Here is a 19,428-nt window from a genome sequence, read left to right as displayed (position 1 = left end):
ACAAACTATTGCATTATGTCCTTTATATATAGTGCTTATGAAGAAATGAATTCTGTATTAATGTATGTGATGTGTCAAAGGAGATTTAATCCTGTGAGTAGTAAGGAAAGTAAGGTAATTTGGTAATAAAAGTGACAATCCTGTGCATGTTTTTGTTGTCACATTAAAGATGAGTGTTTCAGAAATACCATGGTTGAAAAGTGTAGCTGTCCTTTGTGTACCACTTTTGTGTCCAATGCCATCGGACAGGCAGTTAGCACTGTGTTGCGCACGTCTAAATTCAATCATAAGTACAAAATTCCTGATTAATTTCTGCCTTCAAAGTAAAAACTAACATGGCATTCAAGATGAACACAGCTGTTGATGTTTTCTTGGCCCAGTATTTCTGTTGTGAGATGGCAGAAAGTATAAAGCACAGAAAGTTCTGCAGCTTCTATAAAATTTAGTTTTCTCTTAAAAAATGTGTCACATACAACACTGGGATAAAGGTCAGTCTTGTACTTGCACATTTGCTTATGCTTAGTTTCTAGGCTATTGTTCTTGAGGCAATGTGAACATTCCTGCCTAATGAAAACCTTTTTTGTGCCTGTTCTTTTCTTGTAATACAGATTATTACGAAGTTTCAGTTACTACTATTTACCTTACTTTCCACTGCAAAGCAGTATTTTAAGGAGAGGAAAACTGTGTGCTTTACATGCATATCAGTGTGCAAGAGCAGAATTTTCTTTTAGCTTTTAAAGCCTGCCTTTTTTCTTTCTTTTTTTATAAAATTGAAATGTTTGTAGCTTGCAATGCGCAAGTCCACAGCCATACATAGGCAATTTTTGCTCTTGTTAGTAAGTGCTGAACAGAGACACCCAACACCTGTCAGCTTCACTGAAGATTACGGTAATGCTACATGAAACTTAGTGGAGTAAGATAATTGTGTTTTAGGAAATATTTTGACACAGCTGCTTACATTCAGATGCAGAATAAAAAGGAAAAGTGTAATGGCTTCTGCAAAGGGGTATGGACCATGGGCTTCTCTTCTAGGGGGCAGTCTGTTTGGTGGAGCTGCGTATTCTGAAGGGATTGTCTAACTATGAAAGTCTGGACTTACCAAGCATATACAAGTGAAATTATCCACTGAGAAAACAGTAATTTGTAATACCTGTTTCTCACAATTAAAATAATTTAAAAGTACATAAATGTAAGTGTTCCTTATAGAAAAAGAATATTGGTATTGAAAATTACTTTGAAGTTGCTGTTAAAGATCTTTATTTTTTAAAAAAACAAAAATGTGTTCATACAATGTCAGCAACTGATAGCGATGTAAATTTGATTCTCTGTTGTAAGGCTTCTCAAAACTTGAGAACATGAGGGGCAGGTGAATTTTTACCTCTAAGAGTAACTTTCTAGAGTATAAAAAGCATCCAATCTTAGCTGTAATACCAGCTGGTTTGTGATGCTTGTTTTTCTGCTGTTCTCAGAACACTTTTAAGAAGAAAAAAAGAAAAATCCAAGCGTTTAGATTTTTCATATCACTGGGAGAGTTCCTTTGTTCTCCAAGATTTGCCTGATTACACACGCTATCTCAGCTGTCGTCAGCTTGCTGCAAGAAATGTTTGGTGACTTTAGCAGTTTTGAAACGAGCATGGTTTGATTCAGCTTGTTTTGGAGGTAGAGAGAGGAAGACTAAGTAACTGCTGTAGCAGAAAATGTTTGTTTGCACAGGTTTCTGCAGCAAGGGCCTCTCCCAGTACATACCTGCTGGCATAGATCTGTGAGTGGGGTGGTCTTACGGCATAGGTAATCACTGATCAAGAGCTTTCAGGTTTAGGGAGTGACTCTGCTGCTGTTTTTTCCAGAAGCAGGTATGTACCTTCTCTGCCCCAGCTTGGCTGTCTGTGTTTGGCAGAGGCTGCAGTATTGCGGTTTTAGGACCTTATCAGCCCACAGAAGTTTTCAGAGAGAACTTTAGCTCTTGTTTGGACTACGTAGAGGCTTATATTGCTACTGTTTGTACTGTGCCTGCTCTCTGGAAGGTATCTTTCCAGGTTGTGGCACCTTGCTTTGAATGAAGTTCAGATTTTTGTGTCACTTAAAACAAGTAAAAATGTAAGAAAAGCCTCAGGGAAGTGAAAGGATAGAAATAAATGGTTGAGTTCTTTGAATTACTTGATTTGGAATTAAGAGAAACTGTTGTGATAGTTGTGTCCATAAGGAACTTTTCTGGTAGTAAACCTGGAGCCAGTTCTCCCAAGGACATGACCAAATTAGCACACTGTAGAAGTAATACATCCTACTCCTGGAAATGGTGAGGGAAGTTTTTGAACTGTTAAGCCATGGAGGATGTTCTTCTGTTCTCAGTAAATGCATTGTGAAGCCAGAAGTATACTAGTAAAATGTTAAATAATTTTGTATATATTTCTGATTCTTTGTCATAATATGATATAAGAATGTGCCAGCTTATTAGGGGAACGGTCATCTTCCTAAAATACTTGAAATAATTTTTAGTTTTTTCCAAGTACGTCCCTTTTTGTGGGATGTCCTAAAGTTTTCCGATAACCACTTCAGAATGCAAATTTGCTGTTTTCTCTCTCTATGGGAAGAATTTTCACATCAACGTATGCAAATGCTGAACACTCATGAAATGTGAATGTGCAAGAATCAGTCTTTTTTTCTAATCTGGGTTATGCTCAGATGCTCATTGTGAGCTGGCAGTTTTTCTGTAGATATTTTCCTTAAAATAGTAATAATTAAAAGGTCCTCAGTCTATGAACAGTTTTGTAACAGTCTTGATTTATATGACACATAGATATGACCGCTTACTAGAATGTGATAATTAGAAATGGTTTGATGTTACCACCATTATTTCTCTGTTTTTAAACAATTTTAAGTGACAGTTGAAAGTAGACTGCTCGGTTCATCCACTTCCTCTGCCAACAAATGCCCTTATGCAGTGTTCAACTACTTCTTTCCAGAATTGTCACTCCTGTAAGTAAATTAAACTTTCGAGTCTGGAGCCATCAAACGTTAAAATCTGATGTCCTTCTGGGAAGTGCTGCTCTGGATATTCATGAGACTTTGAAATCGAACAGTATGAAACGTAAGTGTAAGATTAACAGTGCCTTGGAATGCTGCGGAATTTGTCAGGAATTGTCTGTTAATGAGTGCTGTGTGCAACTCTGTAGTTGACCTTTGAGAGTTCCTTTAGTTGCTACAGATTGCATTTGTGAGCTTCCTCCTACTTTTTCAGTGTGATCCTTTTTTTTTTTTTTAAATACAGTCTGCTGTGGTGTTTTTGAAAACATGGTATTTTTCACTTTGGTAGTATGGGCAAGAGTGAAAACCTCATTAAAGAAAAGAGTCTTTCCTTTTACATAGCATAAAAATAAAAACTCTGAAGTGTTCCTGGTGCTGGATGAGGAAGTGTGTAAAGTTATTTTTGTTCTAAATGGTGTTACAGGGATATGTTGTATTATTTAATGCATCTTAGAACTAGTAAGCCTTTAGGCAGCATGTGCATCTTTTGAAGCTTGAAATTGAAATATAGAATTCTACACACCTGTTACAGAATTTATGTTGCTACAGCACATAGCTTTGTGCTGCCATACGTACCTTCTCTAAAGCGTGTGCTTCCGGACGTTGAGATGTAGCATATTCATAGTGTAATAAGCTGTTCTCCTGACAGACTGTTACTGGCCTGCTGAATCTGGGTGCAAATTACCATGGGTAACTACATTGTTCTGTATGACACCAGACAGCCTGCTGGAAGTCACTGTGTTTTGTTTCAGACAGTTTCATCAAGAATGTTTATTTACAGTTCTGTTTCACTGAAAGAGCTATTTACTGTGAAAATATCTTTGGTCTTGGGATATGATGCAAAATCTTCACATTCTAAATGTGAATTTTGATGTCGTTAGATAAATGTGAAATATTTTAATTAGATAGAATTGATATCTGCTCTGTATGAAGAATAAGGTGAATTACATGTCCTACAGCTAGGTTTTTGAGGACACGTGTATTAATTGCTTTAGAAATGTGGGCAGAAACATGAGACTCAATCTCTGCTGTAATGATAATCCTTTCTTTAGGCAGTAACAAGCTTATGCTCCAGTTTCCCCCTTTTTGTAGAAATAACTTTTTATTGACATCTGGAAATGATTAGTTTTACCAGCAAAACAAAAACTATGGAGAGACAGAGCTGTCGTTCTGGGTTTGCTATGATCGGCTTCTTGAATAAAATGCACTTTTTTTGTCATGTAGTAAGATAAACTCCCATTCTTTTCTCTGCTTTTTCAGTTGAGCAGGTAGTGGTGACATTGCATCTTGTTGGTGACAGAGAACCAGCAGAAGTGGTAGGAGACTTGTCTGTCTGTCTAGATGGGATGCAGGTAGATCCTGAACTCCTAACCAATGGTGATGCGTCAAGTACAAGAAGTAAGTAACTTTCCATTCAAATGTGCCCTCTACATATAGCTGGTATGCAAAGATTTTTTTCCTGGAAGCTTTAAAACAATGTTTTAATAATCATAACAGAGGTTTCTATAACTTCCTGTTTGTAGAGACCAGAATTCTTATGCATTTTTATTTGGGGTGGAGTCATAGTCCACAGTGAAGATTTTCAGCCTGTAACAAAAATAAGATAAACATCTTTGTTTTCTGGACTTTGCTACCTTATACCTAGCAGTCCCAAACTTTAATGAAAGCCTCTAGCTTCCCTGAATGTTTAACAACATGATAAACAGAGAAGAATACAACATAAGTTAGTCTGATCTCATAATAATAATTATGCTCACTAGGAGACATGGGTTTATATTAATTTTTCTTAAAAATCTCATTTAAATTAATGTTTTCATAGATTTTGTTCACTGTGGAGTGCTGCGGAGTGAGATCCAGTATTCTGTTGAGTTGGTGTCTTCAGTTTCAGATATCTAGTATGATTTTTAACCAAAAATCTTGAATACACGTAAAATGTGTAATTACACTAAAATCAAAAGTCAGGGGTTTTAATTCCATTGGTGCAGGACAGGCAACGGAGCATTTGTGACGGTATTGTGCATTGCAAAGTAGGAATAGATAAGAGGTTACTTCTCCAGAAGGCAACACTGGAGAGACTGTCTGCTGTAGCAACTATCTAGACAGTTAACTAGCAATTTTTAGGCTTCTGTTTCTTTTTTTTTTTAAGGACTAGAGGAAGTTGCTTTGAGATTCCATCTAAGTGTCATAGGAAAATTGAATTAATACACTAGCTTTGCAACCATAAGTTCTTAAAGCTTTTAGTCCATCTTTCTTTCCGTCTTGTTACAAGGATCAATCACATGATCTGGTGATCTGGGATTTTTATTTTTTTTTAAAATAAAAGCCAAATGCTGGGATTGTGTAGGGCTCCTAGAGCAGGGCTGAGGATGTTGATAGAGATACCTAGTGAAAGTAACAAATTTTCCTCTTATGCAATACTTAGTTCTCATCTGAGCTTGCTTCCATTTCCTGAAATTCACCTACTGAGAAAAAGGTGCTAGCAAGTAGAAAAAGGCATGTGGGTGGTGGAATTGAGAACTACATAGAGTTTTGGGCTTGACAGCAGAGACAGACATTGACATACCAAGCCTGAAGTTTGGCCAAGGTTTCCCAGATGATCAGGGGACTGGAGCCCATGAGGAAAGAGTTAAATCTTAGTCTAACACATTTTTATTGTACAGGCTAAAGGTACTTACAGGCAAATACACTGTTTACTGAGTAGCTTGTTAAGTTAGGATTTCTGTTTCTGGGATTAAAATCACTTTGGTGCGCAGCCCACTAGCAGGACATTATCATAAGCCTTAACATGACTACATCCTTGTCTTTGGCTTAGATCTGTACATTGTTCCAGTCAGAATTGATAACTGATTTCTTCGTTAATGACATTTGCTTAATTATATGGAAATAAAGTGTTTGTGCTGTCTACATGAATGAGCAGTTCTGTACTGCACATTCAAGTATTGCAAATGCTGGCACAAAAGGCAAGTATTTCTGAGCTGGCTGAATAAGCAGTTGCAAAACTTCTGCAAATCTAGGCTGAGCTGCTATAATCCTGTTTGGAGTGCAGCCATATTTTCTACCTGCTTGAATGCCTTTATGCTAAGTAATTTACAGAGAAAGGGAGGGGTCCAGGCTAGAGAGCCCCAGAAAACAAAGTCCCTTTGGCTTGCTAGCCAACCAGAGAGGAGATTTTAGCTAAGTTGTTGGCCTTCGTGCTGTGCCTGTCATCATTGAAACGGTAGAGAACATGAAAAGCCAGCTCTGCTTGAAGAATGGAGAACACTGCTTGATACTGCTATGAAACCAGAAGACAACGTTACTCAGCTGTCTGTGTTTCGGAATACTCATACAGTCAAATGATACCCTGTTCTATCTTCCATAAGGTGAAAATATTACTCAGAGTGGCAGTGGTTTAAGAAAAATGTGTACACACACATATGAGAGACAGACATACAAGCAAAATGTATAGTTTTGAAATAAGGCAGTAGATGAGCAGCACATAGTGTATCACCTCCACATTTGAATGAAATGTGAATATTAAAGACTGCTTCTTTTCTTGGAAATGATTAGAAATATTGCTTATACTTCTGTTGTCTTTTTCTGTCTGATATTTAAGGTCCTACACAGAATGATAGCTCCAAAGTAAGGAATGATACGCGGTAAGACTTTTCTCCTCTTTTTCCTTTACACTGCCTTTTAGTGTTTGCAGTTTTGAAAGAGAAATTGTATGTTTTATAAAGAAGGCAATTGAAATGTTTCTGAATATGCCCTGCAGCAGTATCTGTTAAGATCTGGTCATGTCCTAAACAAAAATACCGTACCGTTGTACATTCACATATTAAATTGTTTTCCAAATGAGCCCCATCCTCTAGCTTCAGTTTGCCTCCATACCTGATTGATCTTTTGGGTTTTTTTCCCTTTGTCTTCCTCATACTTCTCCCAGTGATTAACCAAAGTAAAATTTTTAAAAAAAAGAAAAAAATCCCACTGGCAAGTAAATGGCATTGGTTATTTTCACTCTGTTAGGCTTTATAGCATGTAGATATCAGAATTATATTTAGCTTTGTTAAGAAGATACCAAAAGCTGTCTAGCAGTTGTAGTGTTTTAAGGTCGGTATCAGATTATGTGCCCTGCTTGGTAGGATAAAAGTATGACCATACTTGATGGTGGCTTAACCTGCAGTGAGCATCTTGCTGCTTTAATTAGTTCCCAGTACTACAAGTATTTTAAGACGCACAACACTTTTGAAAGTCATCTGGAATAGCCAAGTTAAATGTCACTATTTCTTAAATAGATCATAACTTGCTTAGCTGTGTTGTCTAAAGTATTCCCATTAAAGTTTATTTTTGTTCTGTTTCTTTTTCATGCTCAGAAGAATGTTTCCATGCTTGGGTATTCAGAATGCCTGAGTGTGTAGGCTTACCTACTGTTTTCTATTTTGTGTGCATTTAAAGGAATGTAATTTTAGAGGTACTGGTCTGAAAAAATAACCTATGGTTTTATTACTGGTGGCCTATGTACTTGACCTGTCAATCCGCTAGAATTTGAGCCAACGGTCTTTTTATTTTGCTCAATATATTTTGAAAATAAAATGCTTTAGAAGTAAAGGTGTAGATACCTGTAACTCTGCTTAAGGAGTTACAAATATATCAGAATAATACACTGGTAGGTAGAACAGAACAGTACAGAATGGGCGAGTGCTGCTGTTTAGTTCTTGTGAAGTTGAGAAGCTTATATTCATAGCTGTTGATCAAAACTTTAATGTTTAGTCCTAAATTCTCCAGCCCTTTCCAGAATTGAGTTTAGGGGGAAATTTGGTGGATGCATAATTAAGTTTTCAAAAAATTTGAAGCATTCTGTGTGTTCTGAGCATATGCAAGCCCTGTGGAGCAAATGCACACAGGTTGCTCTCAGGTCTTAGTCAGCTTCCTATCTCATTAGAGACAAGTGGAATTCATGGGTGGAAATAGCTGAGCAGCAAAATTGAGAGCCTGGGCCTAAAGGCAGGTGTATCGAGTTGGGAAATGGAAGAGGAGAATTCAGTGGCAGATGTTATATAGATCTATTTCACAACCTTGTAATCAATTGAGGTTTCATATACCTCAGGAGATAAATTCTTAGTATGTTTATACGGATAATAGGTTTTTGTAATTATGATGAATGTCATAACTATTACATTCAGGTGTCTTCATAAAGTTTAATATCATCTATGTACTATTAGAACAGTTATCCTTTCTGTCTTTTCCTGAAAAAGTACTAACTCAAATGGCCTTGAAAGCTGTGAAGATGCTGCTCCCAGTGAAAACAAGACTGTTAATGGCAGTGATTCTCCATTACTGACAAATGGAAACTGCAAACCTTCCAGACCTCCCAGGCCTTCGAGACCACCTCCACCCACTCCCCGCAGACCCACTTCAGTGGCTGGTATGTGTTCTAGGGCCAGGCATTCATTTTGAAGTTGCACCCTCTTTAAATGAACATAGCCATTGCCGATGTTGAATTTTAACTACATTCTTCGTGGTAAATTCTTGGGCAGATAACTTCTGAAGGACTAGTTTTTAGCTTGCTTTCAATACGTGTTGTTTAATCATTGTTCCTGTTATAAATTTCTTGCTTCCGTGTCTGCTGAGTAATAATTGCAGTGGTACTGCTACATGTAGTGGAGCTGGGACCAAAAGAAGAGTGAATTCTACTACTGCACTAAGACATCCATTGGGTTTGAATCCTACTGAAGGACTCGCAGAACTCTCTCAAATTGATAATATTGGGCTTCGAAATACTAGTTATTTGTTTCTAGAGGTCTAGTTAAATACTGTGAAATAGCAGCATTTAAAACATTCATTACTCTTGTGCACTGAAATGGATGATTTTTTTAAAGTTTTCTCATTATTTAAAAAACTACAAAACTTTAAAACAAGTAGTCCTGAGAAGTTAGTTCATGTTTTTAGAGTATCTCCTTTACCCCTATACGCTGCAGCCTGTTTCAGTAGTCTTGTCATTACAATTGATAAATGATGAGCCTGGATGGGAAACTGCAAAACAGTAATTAATCCGGTGTAGTCCAGTAATAAGGCCTTACTTGTGTACAACTTCCTCCAAATGGCACTCAGAAAAAACTGAAACCATTTAGAGAATGTATATCTATATCCCCCTCTTATGCCAATCATTTCTTTCCATGCAATGTCAAATCTGTTCTTGGAAAATTTTAAGCTTATTATGTCTTAAATTATTATTCCAAATAATAAATGGAAAATAATTAACTCATCAATGCAACAAAGTAGGTTTTTTTTGTTCGTAATCATTTAACATGTACAGAATGCAGACAAGTTGCTTTGGCACATATGATTTATTCTATCAGAAATATCAAAATTGAGCCGTTGGTGGCAGTTCTTGGATTAATGCATTTTTACAAAGTGAGACAAAATTGCTTTTCAGTTTTTGAGTAACGTGTAAAAGGTAGCTGTATGCACGCGCTTTGAACTACCAGTTCTTGCATGTTTACTTTTGTGATGTACAACTTCTGAAACAGATTGATGATAAATATCAGTTAAAGACACTTTTCTTCTGTCTTTATCTCTGACATCGTAGCAAGTATAAATGGTCCTTCATCCACGTCCACAGAAAATGACGGGGCCAGTGCAGGATCGCTGGCAGGTACAGCTGCAAACACATCTTCAGAACAGAGCCCTGAGGGGGCAACAGCTGCAACAACTACTCCTGCAACTGCTACACTCACCACACCTCCAGTATCAAGACAAGTCCAGCCAGTAAATCCTCCACCTCAGGCACTTACTACAGTCAGTCAAGGTCCTCTTCCACCTGGGTATGAGTTCAAAGATATTTTGTGTGTGTGCGCTGACATTTCTGGCTTTATTTTACTTACAGTGGGTGTAATGACATTCATAACATCTGCCTTCTGCTGCATGAAAAAATCCCATCCCCCGGCAATATTAATTTGGAAGTTTTGCCTGTTAGGCCTTCAAGCAATGTTTATTCAAGAAAAAAATTAATCTTTCAGTTATTTTTGATACTGGTCTTATGTTCTCATGTCAGTGAAACAGCTTGCTGTCTTCAAATTAGAATGAAGTCAGTATCCCAAATGCTGCATATGCAGAAAATGTGATGAGTGCCACTATGAATTCTGCATATATGTGACCTTTGCAAAATATACATATGTTGAGGATTTAAATTGAATTAATGTTACTCTAAAACGGGGTTATGCTCTACAGATGATTCTGTTCAACAGGGTATTGATACACTTGATATTGAATACAAAACTTTGCTTCGTTGCTCGCTAAAATTGTATGCATAGGCATGAATTTTAGTTTCAGTTTCCCAGAAATTGGAGGTGGTCATGTAGAATGTTTTTGTATTCTAGTTGACATAGAATTACTGTTAATATGACCATCGTACCGCTGTACGTTATACAGCATTTTGGTGCATCTCATGAACGAAATGTTAGTTTCAAGCATTTTGTTTAGAAATAAACATTGCATGAAAACAAATTTTTCTTATCTTTAGATGAATGTTTGGAGTAGTTTGATCTGGGGGAAGATAAAAATGTTGTTTTATTTTCAGGTGGGAGCAAAGAGTAGACCAACATGGCCGAGTATACTATGTAGATCATGTTGAAAAAAGAACAACGTGGGATCGGCCAGAGCCTCTTCCTCCAAGGTGAGCCAGGATAAGTCATGAAATTATCTAGGATATGCCTGGATTTTTCAGAAATTGGCTGACAATTTACTAAAGCTAGAAAACATGTTTGTAAATAGAAGTGTGAGGCCAGTGCAAACAGTTGCTCCAGGTTGTCTCTAAGGAGTTCTGCAAAAAGGCATAGTATATAGTTTGGAAGAGTTGAACGTCAAAAATAACAGAATCTGAATTTCCTGTCAAAGATTAAGTGAGTTCATCTTTACTGAGAAATGGATTGAAGTTAGACAGCAGACACCCCCAACTGTAAAAGAGAACCAAAACCAGAGAAAAGTATTTTGGGACTGAGGTAACGATCAGCTTGAGCAAGAATGCTGTTGGTTACCTCTTCATCCCGAGATGACTGTTTGCAGTCCTTTGATCTTGTCTCAGGGCTCCCAACTGCTAATTTGCTGTGCTCCTATAAACCAGCTTTGGTGATTAGGCTCTTTACAGCTGTTAGTGTCAGAACAGCCAGTGGCATTAGTCTCCACATGGAAGCGGTGCTCACATTTGTTCTGTTTCTTATTTTTTAAAACATGTAAGAAAAACATAAGAATTTTTCTGTTGCACTTCATTCGTACTCAAGTGGTTCACACGCTTTACAGAATTATAAAATAAAAACATGGGATAGTAAAGCGAACTTCATATTAAAGAACAGAAACCGGCAGACAGTCTCTTAAAGTGAACCCACCTGTCATACTCCATTTATTTTGAACTCATTGAGAGGGTTGGCTAGTGTATTACTTAAACTTATTCGAAATGGTAGTGTTTTCACTCAAGTTCTGTAAATAGTACTGATGTCATATGCATGGAAAATAATTTAAAAAACACAGCCCGAAACAAAACAGAAAACCAAACCAAAACCCAATGCCCACGCCTTCCTTTTCTGCCAAATTAGTGTGTGAGGAAATCTTGCATCGTAGAGCCCAAAGTGTCAGGGTTTTTGCTCTCTGTTTAGGAGAAAGCAGCAGACTGTTGCCTTATGGGTTGGGTGGGATAAATGCAGTAATGACAGTATAGTACTGACAGTCGTTTGTGTCGCTCTTAAACTATTTCAGTAATTCCTGAAAGTACAGTAAATGGAATGAGTCTGACTTGGTATAATATGCAACAAAGTAAAAGTGATTCTCCTCAAACAATTTGAGCTCTTATTTTAGTGGGGAGTAAAAGGAGAAAAAATGTCTGCTGCTGAGCCCGTGCATTATATCCACTTCCAACACACTGCCTGTTTGTCTGAAAGTGCTTCTGAGTCCTTGAAATTGTCTGCTATTGAGAACTGTTGCTTGTCATTTTTTTAAAAGCTGGGAGCGACGAGTTGACAACATGGGGAGAATTTATTATGTTGACCACTTCACTAGAACAACGACGTGGCAGAGACCAACGTTAGAGTCTGTCCGAAATTACGAGCAGTGGCAGCTTCAGCGCAGTCAGCTTCAAGGAGCTATGCAGCAATTTAATCAGAGATTTATATATGGGGTAAGGAATGTAACGATGACTATAGAGGTTAAGAAAGAGAGGTATCTTTCTTCAACTTTTCAACCCATTAGTCTCTCTTCTGCATATTTAAAGTATAAATGTATTTTTGTATTTTGGGCATGCTTGTGTGTAACTGTTCCCCATAAAGATACCACACTTCGTTTATTCTTTATGATAATATAGTATCATTCTGTGTGTAGCATGGCAGGAAGTAATAATTGGTAATGTTACTTCATGTCCTTGCAATGACTGCAGGTAGCACATACCATGTAATGTTTTTTATTTGCCAGCTGAATATAGGTGGTGTTCTTTGACCACATTAATGTACAATATTGATAAAAGCCATGGGTTCAAAACAAATCACAGTTTGGTAGTAAGCTGGTCTGTTTGTATTGTGTCTTGTATTGGTTTGGCCAAAGACCTGGGAGGTAAGCAAGCTCACGTGACCTATATTTCTGCTTTGCGTAAAATGAAATATGCACAAGGAATATTATGAAAGCAGGGAAATTGAAAGTAACTCTTCCAGAATTTTAAATCTGTTGTTTACCTCTGGTGAAAAGGAGACTTCAGATAACTCCAACTCCTGCTACGAGTTTATCAAGACTGGTGTAGGTTCTAATTTTGCTGTATATGCAGAGAATAAAAATGGACCTCATAAATGGTGGTAGGGACAACTGTACTGGATGCAGGAACGAAGTGGTTTGCTTTCTGATTGTTTTGGGTGCTGCTGTACTAATTTCCCTTCTGCGTAGGCAGGGGCACTAAACAAAGAATAATTATTTTCTTGGCACTGTATTTAATTAAGCATGCCAAGGTCTGTAAAACAGACCTTCTCCGCAGAGAAAAATTTTTTTGCATCTTTGCTTATATGTAACATTAACAAAAATGCATTTATTTCAATAATTCATGATGGCTATGGTAGAACATCTGGAAAGAAATGACGAGTCGTTAATGCACCATTTGTTTGTGTGACTTGCAGAACCAGGACTTTTCATCCACACAGAACAAAGAGTTTGATCCTCTTGGCCCTCTGCCACATGGATGGGGTAAGACTGACTTGAGTGTTTTGTAATGCAATGTCATTAAACATTAAAGCATACTTCTGCCAAATCATTTTGTCAGCTGTTCTAGGCTAGTTTTTAAAAATTAAAATCTGGATTTAAAAAATCTTTTAAAACTAAATCTAATCAAATGTTTTGTTAAAACAGAGTCCTGACAAGGATGTGCAATTTCAAAATAGATTAGGAAGTATAAAACATTCTGGTTTACTCCCTGTAACTATCATAATAGCTTCTTTCACTCTGTCATCCTTTTTTTACCACTTTCATTAGGCAGGATTTCCACTCACCATCCTGTTCCTGCCAAATCACACTCCATATCGCTTTGAAATCAGACTGCCAAATTCCCTCTCCAAGCCAATTCTTGGAGAGTTTTGTTGGTCTGAAAATGTTTTTTTAATGACAAATAGCCACTTCTTGACTTGCCCCTCTCCCTGGAATAAATCTGGTTTTGTGCTTTACAGGATTAACAATTTACAATTGATATAAGGGAGTGGGGGTGGGGGTGTAGGTTTAACCCCAGTGGCAAGTCAGCCCCACACAGCTGCTTGCTCACTACCCCCCGGTGGGACTGAGGAGACAATCGCAGGAGTAAAAGTGAGAAAAACTCATGGTTGAGACAAAGACAGTTTAACAGGGAAAGCAAAAGCCGCGTGCACAAGCACAGCAAAACAAGGAATTCATTCACTCCCTCCCACCAGCAGGCAGGTGTAAAGAGCTGCAGAATGCTACAGAAGACCAGGCCGGGGCACTTATCATAAGCTTTGTTCAGTCAGGGGCATACACTATGCTATCTGAGAGAAAATATAAATGTATTTTCTGGGAAACTGCATTGATAATTTTTTATTCCCTGTTAATAATTTGAATATGAAGCCCTTGTACTTCCTTGATACTTGTGTATACATCTGTTACCCGTTTCATGTTTACTGTCTATGTTGCTGATAAGGTACGACACAATAATTGGAGCAGCTTGAATTTCCTGTGGAGAAAACAGCTTACATTTTTGTTTTCTTCCAATTAATTTTTTCCTACAATTGAAAAATAAATAGCATAGTAAAGGATCTTAAGATGGAAATTTCGGTTTCATCAATATTTTAATCCATATAAATTTTTAACTTGCAAAAATACTCAAAAAACTTTTTAAAAGTGCAGGCACCAGGCAAGTAGATCTAGTGAAGGTAAATCTCCTGTGATGAGCTGCTCCTCTCATGCCAATGTTTATATTGTTTCAATGGTTTGGGTCAGGATTGTTGGTATAAGCAGTGCAGGTAGACATAACTGAACTTTTCAGGGTAAGAATTGAGATATAAAGAACTTACTAGTGAAGACTAAGTGCAGCTTTTCACTGAGGATAGGTGATGGTGCAGTTTTGTATGGCTGTTAGCTGTCAGTAGTATTAATACAGGCTCCTGTCTGAGAATGGCCTATTAAGGAATAACATCAATGAAAGTGAAAAGATGTTGAGTCGAGAAATGTGAAGACAGTAGAGGCTGTGGCAGGGTGTGTTCATTTCATTTACTTATTTAATTTGATGTAGTCTCAGCAATACTTCGAGCAGGTATTGAAATTTTTTCCTTTCACATCTTTTCAGAAAAGAGAACTGATAGCAATGGCAGAGTGTACTTTGTCAATCACAACACGCGAATCACTCAGTGGGAAGATCCCAGGAGTCAGGGGTAAGAAATCAATTGTAGCTTCATGTAAGTCTGGAATGAAAATGTAACACAGTGGTGAGACTAAGAGCTAGGAAATGCTGGCCACAGCTGAAACCTGGACTCCTACACAAACTTCAGAGAGCCTGTTAAAATATTAAAAGGTACTAGTCAAAATGGAAAGTGTCAAAATATTACTTAATCATAGTACAATAACCAGGAAAGTCTTGGTCAATGGCAATAAGTTCATTCCCCAGAACAGCTCCTACTCTTTATAAATCAGACACACATGTCTAAACATTTGCATCATTGGAGGAGTGGGGATTTCTTTCGTGTGGTGATGGGATAGTGCAGAGGATCTTGAATAAGAATTTGACTGTTTCCTAGACAGTCAATAGCTAAGAAACAGAAGACAAACTTGGAAAAACTGCAGCACCCCTCCTCAAACCTTTTTAGAGAAAAAAAAAAAAGAGACAGGCAGAAAGAACTGGAGAGAGATTACGAAAAGTAATTGAGTACTCCTTACTTTGGGCTCTGTTCACTCTGACTCTTTGAGGCAGGGAATGTAGGCAGGAAATTGAGGGTGAAGGGTGTTCAGTCCCAACTCCTCCTTTTCCATTTGGTGAAGCAACCATGTCTGTCCTCTGTAGAGGAGTAAGAGGGAGTGGAGTGGAATAGCCTAGTGTGTGTCGAGGGGTAACAGCTGTAGCCAGAGATGACAACTTTTCCATCCCAGTCGTGCCTGCAGCAGCTGACTGTCGAGAACATTATTACTCTTAATACAACCAAATGTGCTGGCTTCACAGTTAGAAATGTGGTCCTACAATGTAGTTCTGTGGAGGGAAGTCACTCTGGGAGCACTTTGGAGTGATACTTCTCAGGTCTTCCAAATATATTGAGTTGTAAGTTGTCAAAAAATTGTGCAAGATCAGTATTTGCATTTTCTTTATGTCATTCTGAAATTCTTCGGGTTTTACTTACTGTGATTATACTTGAGGTATCAAAAGCTACTTACTAAAATTATGTTAGTTTTCAAATAAAAACCTAATAGTTAGAAGATAAAATTCTCTTAAGTGGGGGAAACATTGATAAACCTTGCTTACATTTTTCCCTTAAGTTTCTATTTGCTCTTATTCCAGGTAGTGCAACCAAATGAGCCAATTTTTATTTAAACGGTCATTTTGGTCTAATTGAGAGCTGACATGAAAATTTAAAAAGAAAAAAAGGCAAAATAAATATTGAATGGAAAGTTCCTCATTCCGTAGTTTTTCTAGATCTGCCAAAATTTTGTTGTCTCAGGTATTGTTCAATTGACTTAATGTATGAAGTTGATCAGTGACCATATACTTTCTTGTATCTGTAGTCAACTGAATGAGAAACCCTTACCAGAGGGCTGGGAAATGCGGTTCACTGTGGATGGTATTCCATATTTTGTGGATCACAACAGAAGAACCACTACATATATAGATCCCCGCACGGGCAAGTCTGCTCTGTAAGTGTTTTTAACATTATACTAAGTTTTCAAAAGTGAAGTTTAGCACACATAATTTTTGAAAGTTTTTTTCCCCTTTGTACATTTTTTTAATGCAGAAGGCTTTACATGTTTTAATACTTCTTAATATTCTGGGTTTTTTTTAAGCCACTGATAACTGTCCCTGAAGAAGACGGTGTTTTGAACACTTGGCAATGCTTTTTGCCAAGTAGGATATAAAATTTGAGGGTAATGGAGGAGCTTCATCAGTACTGTTGATGACCAGATCCCTTCCTTCCAGTTACTAGTCTGTCTTTTTGGAATTACACTCAACTTTTTCTTTCTTTGATTTTTAGGAAGCAAAATCTGGTTTAACTCCATTCTATGTTTATTCTGGTTTAACTCCATTCTAACTCCCATCTTAAATTAACTGAATGTCATCTCATTCTTATTGTTAGAATCTTTTCTACAGTTAATAATGAGATACTGTTTAAAAAGTACAGTGTATGTACTTCACAATTTACAACGGAAGATCTTTTTAGTTTAAAAACATGAAAATTATACCCCAAAATCAAAAAATATGAATGAGTCTTCCAACTAGACAGCCAACTAAACCATACAACTATATAAATAATACATCTGCAGACTTTTACTGAAATTACAAAAACACTTTTGAAATTAATTTTTTTTACTCCTTTTGGTTCCAGAGACAATGGACCTCAGATAGCTTATGTGCGTGATTTCAAGGCAAAGGTCCATTATTTCAGATTCTGGTGTCAGGTATGGATTCACTTCTTGGGATTATTTGTTTGCATTTTTGGTTTTTGAATACATGTTTTAAATGAACTTTTCACTGCCTTGCAAATAAAGGCAATCAAATTACTCATGTAAGCTTTAAAGCTAGGGAAGCTATGGCTTTAAAACTTTCTAGAATGAAGGCAAACGTTAATTTAGCTACTTTTTTTTAAGTGGTGGGTTTCAGAATAGTGTTTTTTCTGCTGTTAATAAGGGAATATATGGAGGCACAGTATTTTTATAGTTAATCCAAATTCTAGTTTCTGCACAGATACTTCTGGAAGAAAATGCAGGGCTTTTGACACAGCACATGCATGTCTAAACATTGAAAAATATACTGTGTTGCACGTTAGCGTGCTCTAACACAGTATCAAATTCCAGTGTGTCAGTCTTGGTCCTCTATGTATATCAAAAGATTAAGTGACTTTGGTGTTTAAGAAAGTCTCAGGTTTAAATGTTCCAGTTTTCAAAAGTCAATGAATTATCCTTTGAAAAATAGCAGAGAGACTAGCCTAATTTTTCACTTGGAATTTTAAGCAGAATAACCTAAATTTTCTAATTTTTATTAAATTCTGGGTTAGAAAGCCTTGCTGACTTAAAATATGTTCTTGATCTTCATGTTTTTCAAAGTCATGTAACAGTACAGTATTTGAACCTGTTCTGAGCAGGATGTGAAGGCATATATCCATCACTGTAGATACCAATATTGGAAGCAATTTGTTGTTGGAGTAAATTGCGATTCAAATATCTTGATTACTGTGTTTTATATGTATTAGTGAAATTCAACTGTACCTCTTAAAACAGTATATACCACAAATAACAGTCCAAACTCAGTATTAGAAACTTTACGTGGTTGTACACTTCACCTCTAAAAAATTTCATTTCAGCAACTGGCAATGCCACAACACATAAAGATTACAGTGAGCAGGAAAACATTATTTGAGGACTCATTTCAACAGGTATTGTATCAAAACATGTTAGTAGTGGGCATGAAAAGTTGAATAAATTTATTGTCACATGTCGTTCTTGATCCTTTGACATCTTGCTAATGTTAAGTGAGACTAACAAAAAATACTAGTTTAATAGGATGCATTCATATATTAAAAGATCATGCTAAAATGTGGAGTTTTGGCTCTAAAGACTGATTCGTCTGACAAAGAAGGTGATTTTTAAAATTACTTTTTCATCTTTTCTCAGTTCTTTAAAATCTGAGTTCATTTTGAAGGGAGTGCTGTGGCAGAGCAGTTCCCCATTCTCAAGAAGTTTTCATGTTGTGCTTGTGTTCGTTTGGCACATTTTCCCTATCTGTTATATAAGCATGGGCTATGTACCAAAATACATTAAGTTGATCTTAGTCTCAGTGTCATGGATATTTAAATGAGTAATGAAATGGTTAAAAAAATAAATTCTATTTAGATTATTAGTAGAAAAATTCTTGTTATTGTCTATAGACCTAAACCATGGTTAAAATTTGTTCCTATACAATATTTTCAAGTGCTTTTTAATTTTACATTTACTTTTTGAATGTTCACTGTGGCAATAAATCATTCCCATTCCTTGTTAAACTGAAGCCAAAAGCAGCTCTTTGCCAGTCCAGTAAGATACACAGAAACAGGCTTGGAAGTGCACGGAACAGTTCCTCTTGGCAGATACTCGTCCACTTCTGTATTTTTCTGACTTAAAAGTAACTTAAGAAAATGCACACCTTATTTAAGCCGGTGGGAACTTTTAGCTTCCTTCGTCTCTAGCTCAACTTTTTTCTTCCTAATAATTTTGTGTGGAAGAATCAAATCCTGTCATTTCTTGACACTTCACAGATGTGTCAAGCCAGAAAAGTTGAACAAACAAAATAGTATGTTTTGAGACAAATATATTCTTAAATAAGGATTAAGTTTTCTTGTTCAAATTACTGTAAGCTGTCTTAGCGGAAACAACAAATAGTGCAGTTGGCTAGTCTTTTCTTTTGGAACAGCGATGTCTTCAAATAACAGGGGTTAAAAGGGGACAAACAAATCCTGTAACTGAAAGTTAGCTCCAACCTATTTTCTAAAATTGCACTTGGTCCTTGTACAGTAACTGTAGAGGTAATAAAATCACACTGTACTGGAAGGAATCACAAGATGGATTATGTAATTATGTAAACAGCAGCAAACCTAGTTTCCTTAGGAATACAGGGTGCCTTATCAATAATTTAGATGACATAATAGCAAAGACCTGGGTTAATTTTTTATACTGGTTAGTCATTAATCTTCTGCAGATCTCTCTGTTGCAGTTATACAT

General features: G+C 36.8%; 1 protein-coding gene across 1 annotated transcript in view; it reads left to right on the top strand.

The window, feature by feature from the left end:
- The window catches only part of ITCH (itchy E3 ubiquitin protein ligase), a 62,124-nt gene that overhangs the window by 28,415 nt on the left and 14,281 nt on the right, over window positions 1-19,428 (top strand). The window contains exons 4-15 of the mRNA XM_075108925.1: window positions 2,964-3,088; window positions 4,285-4,422; window positions 6,620-6,662; window positions 8,259-8,428; window positions 9,593-9,827; window positions 10,583-10,678; window positions 11,998-12,172; window positions 13,152-13,218; window positions 14,822-14,906; window positions 16,246-16,374; window positions 17,061-17,133; window positions 18,036-18,107. Of these exons, the coding sequence (XP_074965026.1) occupies window positions 2,964-3,088; window positions 4,285-4,422; window positions 6,620-6,662; window positions 8,259-8,428; window positions 9,593-9,827; window positions 10,583-10,678; window positions 11,998-12,172; window positions 13,152-13,218; window positions 14,822-14,906; window positions 16,246-16,374; window positions 17,061-17,133; window positions 18,036-18,107 (1,408 nt within the window). The remainder of the gene's footprint in view (window positions 1-2,963; window positions 3,089-4,284; window positions 4,423-6,619; window positions 6,663-8,258; window positions 8,429-9,592; window positions 9,828-10,582; window positions 10,679-11,997; window positions 12,173-13,151; window positions 13,219-14,821; window positions 14,907-16,245; window positions 16,375-17,060; window positions 17,134-18,035; window positions 18,108-19,428) is intronic.

The sequence above is a fragment of the Phalacrocorax aristotelis genome, chromosome 13 (assembly GCF_949628215.1).
Source record: "Phalacrocorax aristotelis chromosome 13, bGulAri2.1, whole genome shotgun sequence".
Classification (NCBI taxonomy): domain Eukaryota; kingdom Metazoa; phylum Chordata; class Aves; order Suliformes; family Phalacrocoracidae; genus Phalacrocorax; species Phalacrocorax aristotelis.
Note: the sequence above shows the minus strand (reverse complement) of the source record. Positions and strands in the feature narration are given on the sequence as shown.